This window comes from Corythoichthys intestinalis, chromosome 5, assembly GCF_030265065.1.
Source record: "Corythoichthys intestinalis isolate RoL2023-P3 chromosome 5, ASM3026506v1, whole genome shotgun sequence".
Classification (NCBI taxonomy): Eukaryota; Metazoa; Chordata; class Actinopteri; order Syngnathiformes; family Syngnathidae; genus Corythoichthys; species Corythoichthys intestinalis.
This window is the reverse complement of record NC_080399.1, coordinates 2,948,934-2,965,698: the sequence shown is the minus strand read 5'-3', so window position 1 is coordinate 2,965,698 and position 16,765 is coordinate 2,948,934. Positions and strand designations below refer to the sequence as shown.

Below are 16,765 nucleotides of genomic sequence, written 5' to 3'. Positions count from 1 at the left end.
ATGCCTAAAAATATACAATAAAAATATTTTATAAAAAAATGTGAAGCAACTTAGAATTTTGTAAAATATAAATGAATAAATACATATTAATTAAAAAATGATTAATAATAAATTACGATAAATATAAATTTTAAAAAATGTAATTCATTTTTCGTTTTGGACATAATATTTTGTATTTTTCATTATTTTTTTTACATTGATTCATTTTTATTTTTTATCAAATTGATAAAAATACAACCTAAAAATAAATAAATAAATAAATAAACATTTTTTTAAAAAAAAACAAAAAATAACGATGTTTAAAAAATGGATGAAAATATAAAACAAACAATATTTAAAAAATAATACTAATAAAAATAATGTAGAGCAACTTATGAATAAATTCCGCTTTTTATTCAAATATATAATTTTTTTCTTTTTAAGAATAAATTTTATATTTTTCAATAATTTTCTACATTTACTTTTTCATTTTGTATCTTTTTATGTAATTTTTAAATAGTGTATTCTAATTTTAGCTGTATTTTTCATTTTCATTTTCCATATTTAAAATTGAATCCTATTTTTTTGTGCTCAAGTATTCCTACAACGCATTACCTGAATCTCCTCATTCACTGCCATTGACCATGCTCCACGTCCAATCACGTGGTGTCCAGTCACCCTTCTGTTTGTTACTATATGACGTCCAATCCATTTAGCCATTCCTCCCACTTCAACCCAATTGGACCCTGTCATTAGCATCCATTGAATTCAATGCCAATTCCTATTGGACTGACCGTGAACTTATTTCAGTGCATTTGAATGCTATGAAAGGAGCTCATCATTTTTACAACACTTGCTAAATTAGCTGGCGTGCTACCAAAATGTCACACTGCAGTCCGTCCACTTCCAATCTTAAGCATTGTTATTTTCTTGACCGGCAGCCAAAGTCATTACGAACGTGCTTCAATCATCCGCATTAAGTTTATCACTTTATTCCTTCGTACTTCTACCAATGACGTCACGTTAATGCCCTATCGGTACCGATAGTTGTTAACACATCATGTTCATTTTTGGATCCGTACTCAAAAACTCGCCTCGATTTTCACATCATGGTGTGTCCTTTTCAGCTGTAACTCTGAAAACAAATCACAGGAAATATCGCAATTTCTCCCCCCCAAAATAAAATAATCCGAGCCCGGCGCCGGAGTCTCCCGCCGGCTTCCCGGCGTCGTCGATCGTGACCCGCGCACGAGCTCCTAAAGTGAACTTGATTGCCAGCTGCGCTCTTTTCCATCCTGGCGTGAATAAACAGGAACTGCCGTGTTTTACGGAAAGCTAAACCTGCATTTAGCGTCGGCTGCTTTCTAAAGACGCCGTTCGCTAGTGGAGGCGTGACAGGTGCGGGCGGTCACGGGCGTTCGCTGAGTAAAATGTTCAATGCGCGTGATGAGGCACTTCAACCGAGTAATCGACGACGCTTAGCTGCGCGTCAGGTGTGATTGGTCATTGATGCGGCGTGCTCGCTCTAGGCACGCTTTGATTTTTAAGCCTTCCGGGGACAGCGTCCACAACAATGGGTTAGGGTAGGAACTGATCAAATACCAACAAGAAGTAACATGGGAATGCTCCCAAATCAACAAAAACTGATCTGGGAATGCACCACAATCAACAGGAATTGACCTGTAAATACCCCCAAATCAGCAGGAAGTGACCCAAATGCACCAGCAGCAGGAAGTGACCAAAACCCAACAGGACTCCACGTGGAGATGCCCCTAAAATCAAGAAAAACTGACCTAGGAATGCCCCAAAATCCAACAGGAATTGACCTGTAAATGTCCACAAATCAGCTGAAAGTGACCCAAATTCAATAAAATCAGCAGTAAGTGACAAAATCCCAACAGGAGGTGACGTGGGAACGCCCTAAAATCAACAAAAACTAACCAGAGAATGCCCCAAAATCAACAGGAAGTGACCAAAAATCAATAGGAAGTGACCCAAATGCACTAATATTAGCAGGAAGTGAAAAGAAAAAACAACAACAACAGAAATTGATGTGGGAATGCCACCAAATCAACAAAAACTTACCTGGGAATACCCCGCAATCAACAGGAAATGAAATCAGCAGGAAGTGGCCCAAAATCTGTAGGAAGTGACCCAAGTTCACTAAAATCGTCAGGAAGGTACCCAAATGCTCTAAAATCAACAGAAAGTGACCAAAAACAGACAAGAAGTAACATGGGAACGCTCCCAAATCAACAAAAACAGACCTGGGAATGCACCAAAATCAAAAATTCAAGATAAAAAAAATTCAAGATCAAATCACCTGTAAATACCCCCCGAATCAGCAGGAAGTGACCCAAATGCACCAAAATCAGCAGGAAGTGACCAAAACCCAACAGGACTCGACGTAGAGATGTCCCTAAAATCAAGAAAAACTGACCAAGGGATGCCCCAAAATCCAACAAGAATTGACCCAAGTTCAATAAAATCAGCAGTAAGTGACAAAATCTCAACAGAAATTGATGTGGGAATGCCACCAAATCAACAAAAACTTACCTGGGAATACCCCGCAATCAACAGGAAATGCCCCCAAATCAGCAGGAAGTGGCCCAAAATCTGTAGGAAGTGACCCAAGTTCACTAAAATCGTCAGGAAAGGACCCAAAAGCACTCAAATCAGCAGGAAGTGATCAAAACCCAACAGGACTCGGCGTGGAGATACCCCTAAAATCAAGAAAAACTGACCTAGGGATGCCCCAAAATCCAACAGGAAATGACCTGTAAATGTCCACAAATCAGCAGGAAGTGACCCAAAATCAATAGGAAGTGACCCAAATTCAATAAAATCAGCAGTAAGTGACAAAATCCCAACAGGAGGTGACGTGGGAATGCCCAAAAAAATCAACAAAAACTAACCCGAGAATGCCCCCAAAATCAACAGGAAGTGACCAAAAATCAATAGGAAGTGACCCAAATGCACTAAAATTAGCAGGAAAGAAAACAACAGAAATTGATGTGGGAATGCCACCAAATCAACAAAAACTTACCTGGGAATACCCCGCAATCAACAGGAAACGCCCCCAAATCAGCAGGAAGTGGCCCAAAATCGATAGGAAATGAGCCAAGTTCAATTAAATCGTCAGGAAAGGACCCAAATGCACTAAAGTCAACAGGAGGTGACCAAAACCCCACAAAAACTGACTAGGTAATGCCCCCCCAAATAATCAAAAACTGACCTCTGAATGCCAAAAAAATCAACAAAAAATGACCTGTATATGCCACCAAATCAGCAGGAGGTGCCGCAAAATCATTAGGAAGTCACCCATAAACGCCTCAAAATGAACAGGAAGTTACCCAAATGCACTAATATCAACAGGAGGTGACCAAAACCCAACAGAAAGTGACTAGAGACTGCCCCAAAATCAGTATAAAAAACACAGACCTGGGAATGCCCAAAAATCAACAAGAACTGAACTGAAAGTGCCCCGAATCAGAGGGAAGTGACCCAGAAATGCCTCAAAATGAACAGGAAGTTACCCAGGAATACCCAGAACAATGGGAAACGACCTCTTAATACCCACAAAATAAGGAAGTAACCCAAATGCACTAAAATCAACAAGAAGTGACCCAAAACCAACAGAAAATGACTAGAGAATGCCCCAAAATCGATAGAAAATGACCTGTGTCCCCCATGTCAACAGGAAGTGACCCAAAATCAGCAGGAAGAGACCCAAATGCACCAAAATACTCAGGAATTGACGTGGAGATGCCCCTAAAATCAAGAAAAACTGACCTAGGGATACCCCAAAATCCAACAGGAATTGACCTGTAATTGTCCACAAATCAGCAGGATGTGACCCAAAATCAATAGGAAGTAACCCAAATTCAATAAAATCAGCAGTAAGTGACAAAATCCCAACAGGAGGTGACGTGGGAGCGCCCAAAAATAAGGATAACCTGAGAATGCCCCAAAATCAACAGGAAGTGACCAAAAATCAATAGGAAGTGACCCAAATACACTAAAATTAGCAGGAAGTGAACAAAAAAACAAACAAACAAAAAAACAAATTGATGTGGGAATGCCACCAAAAACGTACCTGGGAATACCCCCGCAATCAACAGGAAATGGCCTGTAAATGCCTCCAAATCAGCAGGAAGTGGCCCAAAATCTGTAGGAAGTGACCCAGGTTCCTTAAAATCGTCAGGAAGGAACCCAAATGCTCTAAAATCAACAGGAAGTGCCCAAATACCGACAAGAAGTAACATGGGAATGCTCCCAAATCAACAAAAACAGACCTGGGAATGCACCAAAATCAACAGAAAATTACCTGTAAATACCACCAAATCAGCAGGAAGTGACCCGTAAATGCCTCAAAATGATCAGGAAGTTACCCAAATACACTAAAATCAAACGGAGATGACCAAAAACCAACAGAAAGTGACTAGAAAATCCCCCAAAATTAACAAAATGCCCCAAACCAGAGAGAAGTGACCCAGAAATGCCTCAAAACGAACAGGAAGTTACCCAGGAACGCCAGGAAAGGAAATGTCCTCTTATTTCCCCCAAAATCAACAAAAAGTAACCCCAACTAACCCTAACACTAACCCAAACCCTACAATCAACAGGAAGTGCCCAAACACCAACAGAAGGGATTAGAGAATGCCCCAAAATCAACAAAAACAGACCTGGGAATGCCCAAAAATCAACGGGTAACAACCTGTAATTGCCCCCAAATCAACAGGAAGTGACCCAAAATCAATAGGCTGTGACCCAGAAATGCCTCAAAATGAACAGGAACCCACCAAATACCAACAAGCAGTGATGTCGGAATGCCCCAAAATCAACAAAAGCTGACCTGGGAATCAAAATTAACAGGAAGTGGCCCAAAATCAGTAGGGCGAGATCCAAATGCACTAAAATCAGCAGGAAATGACCAAAAACCTACAGAAAATGACATGGAAATGCTCCAAAAATCAACAAATACTGACCTGGAAATGCACCAAAATTAACCGGAAATGGTCTGTAAATGTCCCAAAATCAATAGGAAGTGACTCAAATGCACTAAATCAACAGGAAGTGACCAAAAAAACAACAGAAGGTGACAAGCAAATTCCCTAAAATCAACAAAAACAGACCTGGGAATGCTCTAAAATCAACAGGAAATGACCTACAAATGCTCTCAAATCAGCAGGAAGTGGCCCAAAATCAGAATCAAGTAACCCAAATTCACTAAAATCATCAGGAAACGACCAAATACCAACAAGACGTGCTGCAGGAATGCCCCAAAATCAACAAAAACGGACTTGGGAATGCACCAAAATCAACAGGAAATAACCTTAAGGTCCACAAATCAGCAGGAAGTGGCCCAAAATCAATAGGAATTGACCCAAATGCACTGAATTCAACAGTAAGTGACCAAATACCAACAAAAAAGTGACATGGGTATTCCACAAAGATCAACAAAAAAATGACATAGCAAAGCCCCGAAATCAACCATTTTAGTTGGTAGTGACCCAGAAATGCTTGAAAATGAACAGGAAGTTACCCAGGAACGCCCACAACATCAGGAAACGACCTCATAATAGCCCCAAAATCAACAGGAAGTAACCCAAATGCATTAAAATCAACAGGAAGTGACCAAAAACCAACAGAAAGTAACTAGAGAATGTCCCAAAATCAATAGAAAATGACCTGTAAATGACCCCAAATCAGCAGGAAGTGAGCCCATGTATGCCTCAAAATGAACAGGAAGTTACCCAGGAACACCCGGAACAATAGGAAACGACCTCTAAATACCCCCAAAATCAACAGGAAGTAACCCAAATGCGACAAAATCAACAGGAAATGACCAAAAAAGTAACAGAAAGTGATTTGGGAATGCCCCAACATCAATGAAAATTGACCTGGGAATGCTAAAAAAAATCAACCAGAAATGACCTGTAAATGCCCCCAAATCAGCAGGAAGTGACCCATGTATGCCTCAAAATGAACAGGGAGTTACCCAAATGCACTAAAATCAAGAACCAAAAACCAACAAAAAATGACTAAGGAATGCCCCAAAAATTCAAAAACTGACCTGGGAATGCCCAAAAATCAACAAAAAGAGAACTAAAAGTACCCCAAATGAGAAGGAAGTGACCCAGAAATGCCTCAAAATGAACAGGAAATTACCCAGGAACGCCCAGAAGAATAGGAAACGACCTCTTTATACCCCCAAAATCAACAGGAAGTAACCCAAATGCACTAAAATAAACAGGAAGTGACCAAAAACCAACAGAAAGTGACCAGAGAATGTCCCAAAATCAATAGAAAATGACCTGTAAATGCCCCCAAATCAGCAAGAAGTGACCCCATGTATGCCTCAAAATGAACAAGAAGTTACCCAGGAACGCCCAGAACAAAAGGAAACGACCTCTAAAAACCCCCAAAATCAACAGGAAGTAACCCAAATGCAACAAAATCAACAGGAAGTGACCAAAAAAGCGACAGAAAGTGACTAGGGAATGCCCCAACATCAACAAAAATTGACCTGGGAATGCTCAAAAATCAACCAGAAATGACCTGTAAATGCCCCCAAATCAGCAAAATCAGTAGGAAGTGACCCAGAAATGCCACAAAATGAACAGGAAGTTACCCAGGACCGCCCAAAAAAAACAAAAAATGACATCTTAATGCCCCAAAATCAACAGGAGAGGATCTAGAAGAGCTAACAGACCAGAATAGCAAGCGTTCCCACACAATTGCGCCAGAAACAGCAATTTCTACTTATTAAAATGGATTCTTATCATCTTGATCTTGACTCCCAATAGTCCCGGTCTTGTCTTAGTTCGTTTTGGTGTTCATAAGTACACTTAATAATAGTTCATAAACCTTTTAAATATGTATCTATGGCGACCAGATACCCACCCCATTTTCAGATGACATTTGCTATGCTCCCATTTTCTATTGTGGCATTTACAAACGAAACCAACCGAACAATTGTCCTTGCTTTTCATGGCTAAATACCAATCCAAAATATTCCAATACAGACCTGGCTAAAGTAGCTGCGGATGTAAGGGGCGGGTAATCAGCGTTAAGCTCTGAGCGTTAACATTACTGAGGGAGAAATGAGCCGCGATGCCTTATTACTAATGACTGTGTACAAGACACCTGCGGGAACACTGCGCGTATATTGCTTCAGCCTGATTTTGCCATCGCTCTCTCTCTCCGAGATGACTCTTTTCAACGGGAAACAGTTTGTTTTTGGCAGAGAGAAGCTTCAAATGGCAGCTTCTAGCTTTTACAGGCCTCGTGGGCCTACTTCCCAATTTTGCCCAAATGAGTCTCGATCAAAATCTGCTATATAAAGAGGATGGAGTCATTTTTAGGGGTGGGGGGGGGGCGTATAACTTTATTTTGGGGATGTTTTGCCCTAAAAATCGACAGGAAGTGACCCAAAACCAACAGGAAGTGACACTGGAATGCCCCAAAATACACAGGAAGTGAACAATGAATAGGAAGTGAACAACATGTTGATGTAAGTGACCCAAATATTGACAGGAAGTGACCCAAATTCAGCAAAAGAAGAGATTTTAAAACAACAGGAAATCACTCAAAATAAACAGGAAGTGACCTAGGAATGACCCAAAATCAATAGGAAAAGACTTCAAATCAACAGTAAGTCACACAAAATACACAGGAAGTGCATTGAAATGCCACAAAAATTGACAGGAAGTGACCCAAAACCAACAGGAAGTGACCCAGAAAAACTCCAAATATACAGGAAGTGAACATTGAAGAGGAAGTGACACAACATGTACAGAAAAAGATCAAAAAGAGACTCAAAATCAGTAAAGTGCCCCAAAATCAACAAAGGAAGACATTTCAAACCAACAGGAAGTGAATCAAAAGACACAGGAAGTAACTCAGGAATTACCTAAAATTTATAGTAAAAGACAAAATCAACAGTAAGTGACCCAAAATTCACAGGAAGTGCCCAGAAATGTCCTGAAATAGACAGGAAGTGACTCATAATACAAAGGAAGTGACCTAGGAATGACCCAAAATCAATAAATCAACAGTAAGAGACACAAAATACACAGGCTGTGCTTTGAAATGCCCCAAAAATCGACAGGAAGTGCCCCAAAATTAACAGGAAGTGACTATGGAATGCCCCAAAATGTACAGGAAGTGAAAAATGAGGAGGAAGTGACGCAACATGTAGAGGAAGTGACGTTAAATGCCATCAAAAACAGACTCAAACTCAGCAAAGTGACCCGTAAATTGCCCCAAAATCAACAGGAACTGACCAAATTATCGACAAGAAGTGACCCAAATTCAACAAAGCGAGAGACTCAAAAATAAACAGGAAGTGACCCAGGAATGACACAAAATCAACAGGAAAAGACTTATAATCAACAATGAAACAAAATACAGAAGTGCCCTGAAATGCTTAAAAAATGAACAGGAAATGACCCAAAACTAACAGGAAGTGACGCTGGAATGCCCCAAAAATCGACAGGAAGTGCCCCAGAATCAACAGGAAGTGAATATGGAATGCCCCAAAATATGTAGGAAATGAACATTGAAGAAGAAGTGAAACAACATAAAGAGGAAATGACCCAAATATTGACAGGAAGTGCCCCAAAATACACAGGAAGTCACCTGGGAATGACCCAAAATCAATGGGAACAGTAAGTGACACAAATTACACAGGAAGTGCCCAGAAATGCCCCAAATATCGACAAGAAGTGACCCAAAACCAACAGGAAGTTACACTGGAATGCCCCAAAACATACTGGAAGTGAACAAAGAAGAGGAAGTGAACAACATGTTGACGTAAGTGACCCAAATATTGACAGGAAGTGATACAAATTCAGCAAAGGAAGAGATTTTAAAACAGGAAATCACTCAAAATAAACAGGAAGTGACCTAGGAATGACCCAAAATCAATAGGAAAAGACTTAAAATCAACAGTAAGTCACACAAAATACACAGGAAGTGCATTGAAATGCCACAAAAATTGACAGGAAGTGACCCAAAACCAACAGGAAGTGACCCAGAAAAACTCCAAATATACAGGAAGAGAACATTGAAGAGGAAGTGACACAACATGTACAGGAAGTGACGTTGAATGTTATCAAAAAGAGACTAAAAATCAGTAAAGTGCCCCAAAATTAACAAAGGAAGACATTTCAAGCCAACAGGAAGTGAATCAAAATACCCAGGAAGTAACTCAGGAATTACCCGAAATATACAGGAAGTGACCCAAAATTGACAGCAACTGACTCAAAAAAAAGACATAAAATCGACAGTAAGTGAAAATAAATTAGACAGGAAGTGCCCTGAAATGCCCCCAAATTGACAGGAAGTGACCCAAAATCAACAAAGGAAGACACTTAAAATCTACAGTAAGTCACACAAAATACACAGGATGTGCCAACATGTAGAGGAAGTGACCCAAATATTGACAGGAAGTGACCCAAAATACACAGGAAGTGACCCGGGAATGCCCCAAAATCAATAAATCAACAGCAAGAGACACAAAATACACAGGATGTGCCCTGAAATGCCCCAAAAATCGACAGGAAGTGCCCTAGAATCAACAGGAAGTGACAATGGAATGCCCCAAAATATGTAGGAAATGAACACTGAAGAAGAAGTGAAACAACATATAAAGGAAGTGACCCAAATATTGATAGGAAGTGACCCAAAATACACAGGAAGTGACCCGGGAATGACCCAAAATCAATGGGAACAGTAAGTGACACAAATTACACAGGAAGTGCCCAGAAATGCCCCAAATATCGACAAGAAGTGACCCAAAATCAACAGGAAGTGACCTAAAATCAATGAGCTGTATATTTTGGGGCTTTTCCGATCACTTCCTTATTATTTAGGGTCACTTCCTGTTTGTTTTGGGGGATTTTAAAGGTCACTTTGCTGGTTTTGAATCACTTTTTGATGATTTGGGGGCATTCCCAGGTCACTTCTTGTATATTTTGTGCCACTTCCTCTTCATTGTTGACTTCCTGTATATACTGTGACCTTTCTGGGTCACTTCCTGTTGCTTTTGGGTCATTTTATGGGTCATTTGCTGAGTTTGAGTCACTTTTTAATGATTTTGGGGCATTCCCAGGTCACTTCCTATTCATTTTGTGTCAGTTGCTCTTTTATGTTCACTTCCTGTTGCTTTTGGGTCATTTTATGGGTCACTTCCTGTTGGTTTTGGGGCATTTTACGGGTCACTTTGTTGAATTTGAGTCACTTTATGATGATTTTGTGGCAATCCCGGGTCACTTCCTGTACATTTTGTGTCATAAACTCGCATTGTTCACTTCCTGTAAATTTTTCAGGGTCACTTCGTTATTATTTAGGGTCACTTCCTGTTTGGTTTTGGGCCATTTAACAAGTCACTTTGCTGAGTTTTTTCAATTTTGTTGATTTTTGAGGTATTCTCAGGTCACTTCCTGCATATTTTGTGTCACTTCCTCTTCATTGTTTACTTTCTGTATATTTTTGGGCTTTTCAGGGTCACTTCCTTTTGAATTAGGGTCAATTCCTGTTGTGTTTGGGGCACTTTACAAGTCACTTTGCTTATTTTTTTGTCATTTTTTTGCTGATTTTGAGGCATTCCCAGGTCACTTCCTATACTCTTTGTACCACTTACTCTCTATTGTTCACTTCCTGTATATTTTGGGGCTTTTCACGGTCACTTCCTTTTGAATTAGGGTCACTTCCTATTGATTTTGGGGCACTTTACAAGTCACTTTGCCTATTTTTTGTCATTTTTTTGCTGATTTTGAGGCATTCCCAGGTCACTTCCTATACTTTTTGTACCACTTCCTCTTTATTGTTCACTTCCTGTATATTTTGGGGCTTTTCAGGGTCACTTCCTTTTGAATTAGGGTCACTTCCTGTTGATTTTGGGGCACTTTACAAGTCACTTTGCTTATATTTTGTTATTTTTTTGCTGATTTTGAGGCATTCCCAGGTCAATTCCTATGCATTTTGTGTCACTTCGTCTTCAATGTTGACTTCCTATATATTTTAGGGCTTTTCAGGGTCACTTCCTTTAGAATTAGGGTCACTTCCTGTTGATTTTGGGGCACTTTACAAGTCACTTTGCTTAGTTTTTGTCATTTTTTGCTGATTTTGAGGAATTCCCAGGTCACTTCCTATACTTTTTGTATCACTTCCTCTTTATTGTTCACTTCCTATATATTTTGGGGCTTTTCCGAGTCACTTCCTTTTAATTAGGGTCACTTCCTGTTGTGTTTGGGGCACTTTACAAGTCACTTTGCTTTTTTTTTTTTGTCATTTTTTTGCTGATTTTGAGGTATTCCCTGGTAACTTCCTATACTTTTTGTATCACTTCCTCTTAATTGTTCACTTCCTGTAAATTTTGGGGCTTTTCAGGGTCACTCCCTTTTGAGTTAGGGTCCCTTCCTGTTGATTTTGGGGCACTCTACAAGTCACTTTGCTTATTTTTTTGTCGTTTTTTTGCTGATTTTGAGGCATTCCCAGGTCAATTCCTATGCATTTTGTGTCACTTCCTCTTTAATGTTAACTTCCTGTATATTTTGGGGCTTTTCCGGGTCACTTCCCGTTGGTTTTGGGGCACTTTACGAGTCACATTGCTAATTTTGAGTGACTTTTGATGACTGTTGGGCATTTCCAGGTCACTTCCTGTACATTTTGTGTCATGTACTCGTCATTGTTCACTTCCTGTAAATTTTGGGGCTTTTCAGGGTCACTTCCTTATTATTTAGGGTCACTTTCTGTTTGGTTTTGGGGCATTTAACGGGTCACTTTGCTGCGTTTTGTCAATTCTGTTGATTTTTAAGGTATTCCCAGGTCACTTCCTATACATTTTGCGTCACTTCTTCTTCATTGTTCACTTTCTGTATATTTTTGGGCTTTTCCGGGTCACTTCCTTTTAATTCGGGTCACTTCCTGTTGTTTTTGTGGCATTTTAAAGTCACGTTGCTTGTTTTTTGTCATTTTTTGCTGATTTTGAGGCATCCCCAGGTCACTTCCTATACTTTTTGTATCACTTCTTCTCTATTGTTCACTTCCTGTATAGTTTGGGGCCTTTCAGGGTAACTTCCTTCTGAATTAGGGTCACTTCATGTTGATTTTGGGGCACTTTACAAGTCACTTTGCTTATTTTTGTCACTTTTTGCTGATTTTGAGGCATTCCCAGGTCAATTCCTATGCATTTTGTGTCACTTCCTCTTTAATGTTGACTTCCTGTATATTTTTGGGCTTTTCCGGGTCACTTCCTTTTAATTCGGGTCACTTCCTGCTGTTTTTGTGGCATTTTAAAGTCACGTTGCTTGTTTTTTGTCATTTTTTGCTGATTTTGAGGCATCCCCAGGTCACTTCCTATACTTTTTGTATCACTTCCTCTCTATTGTTCACTTCCTGTATAGTTTGGGGCCTTTCAGGGTAACTTCCTTCTGAATTAGGGTCACTTCATGTTGATTTTGGGGCACTTTACAAGTCACTTTGCTTATTTTTGTCACTTTTTGCTGATTTTGAGGCATTCCCAGGTCAATTCCTATGCATTTTGTGTCACTTCCTCTTTAATGTTGACTTCCTGTATATTTTGGGGCTTTTCCGGGTCACTTCTTGTTGGTTTTGTGGCATTTTACGGATGACTTTGCTGAGTTTTGTCAATTTTGTTGATTTTTAAATTATTCCCAGGTCACTTCCTATACATTTTGTGTCACTTCGTCTTCATTGTTCACTTTCTGTATATTTTTGGGCTTTTCAGGGTCATTTCGTTTTGGGTTTTGGGGCACTTTACATGTCACTTTGCTGATTTTTGTCACTTTTTGCTGATTTTGAGGCATTCCCAGGTCACTTCCTATACTTTTTGTATCACTTCCTCTTTATTGTTCACTTCCTGTATATTTTAGGGCTTTTCCGGGTCACTTCTTATTGATTTCTGGTCACTTCCTGTTGGTTTTGCGGCATTTTACGGGTCACTTTACTGATTTTATGGCATTTCCAGGGCAATACATGGTGTGAATCAGTCAAAGCTGGTGTGCTATACAACAAAAAAATACAATTTTTATTTGTTTACCCTGACCAACTCCTCAGTTAGCGTAAATCGTGTATGCCCTATAAATGGCGACAAAAGGAAATTATGACAATGGTAAATGTACTCCGATTCTAGCATTATGTTTACGTGAACGACTGTTTCCAAAGTTTGCAACAACTCTAAAATCCAACGTCATCACTCGCATCAAAATCTGGCAATCAACTTCATAGATGGTCAAACATTAGCGGCCGACACGTGCTACCGTCGCGGGACGTACCGTACTGCCTGAACGGACGAGCGGGTCGTCAATGAGCAGAATGAGCGAAAGCGTCCATTCGTAGCGCAGCCTGTGAGAAGCTAACGCGTCTCCTAGCGCTAGTGGTAAAGAGCTAATAGGATCACGGGTCGACCATCTGGCCTCATTGCTGACACACGCCTGATTGCTATAAATAGACATGCTAATAACGTTATTAGCTCATTGTCTGCCTCTCGAGGCTTTGATCGATTGCGATGTAGTGACGCGGACGCGACCGAGACTCTCCGACTCGGGCGCGAACCCTTGAACCGGGCCGATAACGCTTGGCAAGTTGCCGCTGACCGCTACTTGACCGGTATTACATTAGCGCTACGCAGCGGCGGTCCTGGCTTGAATGGCGCCTTTAAAAAAATGACCACTTGTTACTGAATGGGATGTAAATTTGAAAGTAACAGAAATTCTAATAGGACATGAAAAATGTCTGCAGTATTTTCAATTTTCATCTTGTATACTGACTAAAAAATGAAGTCAAATTGTGTTGAATTTTGACTGGGAAGGCTGGCACCGATCATTTGTTGAAAGTTTTTTTTTTTTTTTTTTAATTTTTTTTTTGTCTTCACCAAAATAAATCGTAATGAAACGGAACTCTTAGGAGCCTTGTTAAAACATTGCGGAATAATTTTATACAATATTAACCCCAAAAATCTTCAGAAAGGAAGGGTTGTAAAAAAAAAAATTTTTTTTTAATTTAAATTAAAAAAAATAAAAACAGGTAGTGACCCGAAATCAAGAAAAAATTGACCTGGAAATGTCCCATAATCAACAGGAAGTGACCCAAAATCAACCAAAAGTGACCCATAAGTCCCCCTAAAACCTTGGTAGTGACACGAAATGAATCAGATGTGACCCGAAATCAACAGGAAGTGAACAGATATCAACAGTAAGTAAACCAATACTAACAGGAAGTGACCCTAAATGTACAGGAAGTGACTTGGGAATGCCCCAAAATCCTCAAAAAGTGACACAAAATCAACAGAAAATGACCCATAAGTGCCCCCAAAACCTTGGTATTGACACGAAATCAACAGGAAGTGAACCGATATTAACAGGAAGTAAACCGATATTACCAGGAAGTGACCCAAAATGTATAGGAAGTTACTTGGGACTGCCCCGAAATCAACAGAAAATAACTCATAAGTGCCCCCAAAACCTTGGTAGTGACATTAAATCAACAGGAAGTGAACAGATATCAACAGTAAGTAAACCAATACTAACAGGAAGTGACCCTAAATGTACAGGAAGTGACTTGGGAATGCCCCAAAATCCTCAAAAAGTGACACAAAATCAACAGAAAATGACCCATAAGTGCCCCCAAAACCTTGGTATTGACACGAAATCAACAGGAAGTGAACCGATATTAACAGGAAGTAAACCGATATTACCAGGAAGTGACCCAAAATGTATAGGAAGTTACTTGGGACTGCCCCGAAATCAACAGAAAATGACTCATAAGTGCCCCCAAAACCTTGGTAGTGACATTAAATCAACAGGAAGTGAACCGATATCAACAGGAAGTGACCCAAAATGTACAGGAAGTAACTTGGGAATGCCCCAAAATCCTCAAAAAGTGACACAAGATCAACAGAAAATGACCTTAAGTTTCCCCAAAAACTTGGAGTGACACAAAATCAACAGGAAATGAACCGATATGAACAGGAAGTGACCCAAAATGTACAGGAAGTAACTTGGGAATGCCCCAAAATCCTCAAAAAGTGACACAAGATCAACAGAAAATGACCATAAGTTCCCCCAAAACCTTAGAGTGACACGAAATCAACAGGAAATGAACTGATATGAACAGGAAGTGACCCAAAATGTACAGGACATGACTTTGGAATGACCCAAAATCATCATAAAGTGACCCAAAATCAACAGAAAATCACCCATAAGTGCCCCAAAACGTTGATAGTCACCCAACCGAAATCAACAGGAAGTAAACTGATATCAACAGGAAGTGACCCAAAATGTACAAGAAGTGACCTGGTAATGCCACAAAATCAACAGAAAATGACCCATAAGACCCCTAAAAACTTGGTAGTGACCCAATATCAACAGGAAGTGAACCGATATTAACAGGACGTAAAGCGATACTAACAGGAAGTGACTTGGGAATGCACCAAAATCAACAGAAAATGACCCATAAGTGCCCCTAAAACCTTGATAGTGACCCGAAATCAACAGGAAGTGAACTGATATTAAAAAGAAGTAAACAGATATCAACAGGAAGTAACCCAAAATGTACAGGAAATGACTTGGTAATGCCTTAAAATCAACAGAAACTGACCCATAAGTGCCACTAAAACCTTGGTAGTGACCCGGTATCAACAGGAAGTGAACCGATATTAATAGGAAGTAAAGCAATACTAACAGGAAATGACTTGGGATTGCACCAAAATCAACAGAAAATGACCCATAAGAGCCCCAAAAACCTTGATAGTGACCCGGAATCAACAGGAAGTGAACCGATATTAACAGGAAGTGCACCAATATCAACAGAAAATGACCCAAAATGTACAGGAAATGACTTAGGAATGACCCAAAATCATCCAAAAGTGACTCATAAGTACCCTAAAACTAACAAGGAAGCAACCCAAAATAACTCATTGCCTTCCATTGACAGCTTCCATTAGTCAGTGCCATTGAATGAACTTTCGCCAGCCCTCCCAGTTCAGATGAATTGGATGTGTATCGCCATTTTTATATCAAAACATCATATATTTAAGTGGTATTTGCTATGTGGCATTTTTTGGGGGCCATGTGTCATTTTTTTGCCATGGGGCATTTTTTTGCCATTTGGCAAAAGTGATTTTGCCTTGTGGCATTTTTTGCCATGTGGCAAAATTATTTTTGACATGTGGGATTTTTTTTTTTTTTAATGTGGAAACATTGATTTTGCTATGTGGCATTTTGTTGCTTGTAGGATTTTGCTATGTGGCATCTTTTTTCGCCATGTTGCCAAATGAATTTTGCCATGTGGCATTCTTTTTTTTTTGCCAATCTGGCATTCTTTTGCCATGGGGCATTTTTTTGCCATGTGGCATTTTTTTCCATGTGGCAAAATTGATTTTGCTATGTGGCATTTTTATGCCATGTGGCAAAACAAATTTTGCCATATGGCTCTTTTTTTCGCCATGGAGCAAAATGGATTTTGCCATGTGGCAAAATGAATTTTGCCATGTGACACTTTTTTGCCAATGTGGCATTTTTTTTGCCATGGGGCATTTTTTTGCAATGTGGCAAAAGTGATTTTGCCACGTGGCATTTTTTTCCGTGTGGAAAAATTGATTTTGCCATGTGGCAAAATTAAATTTGCCACGTGGCATTTTTTTTTATATGTGGCAAGATTGACTTTGCAATATGGCTTTTCTTTTTCGCCATGTGGCAAAATTGGTTTTGCTATGTGGCATTTTTTTTTTTTTTCGCCATGTGGCAAAATGGATTTT

The 16,765-nt window shown here is 39.6% G+C and overlaps 1 protein-coding gene across 8 annotated transcripts in view; it reads right to left on the bottom strand.

The window, feature by feature from the left end:
* Positions 1 to 13,548, bottom strand: part of shank3a (SH3 and multiple ankyrin repeat domains 3a) — a 333,038-nt gene extending 319,490 nt beyond the window's left edge. For 5 of the 8 annotated variants that reach the window (XR_009063172.1, XM_057835980.1, XM_057835982.1 and 2 more), the window contains exon 1: positions 13,284 to 13,548. Coding sequence is in view for 7 of the 8 variants with exons in the window: in XM_057835980.1 (XP_057691963.1) it covers positions 13,284 to 13,463 (180 nt within the window). In the remaining variant the exon portion in view is untranslated. The remainder of the gene's footprint in view (positions 1 to 13,283) is intronic. The other 3 variants (XM_057835981.1, XM_057835983.1, XM_057835984.1) reach the window with 1 other exon arrangement.
* Between the last annotated feature and the right edge of the window lie 3,217 nt (positions 13,549 to 16,765).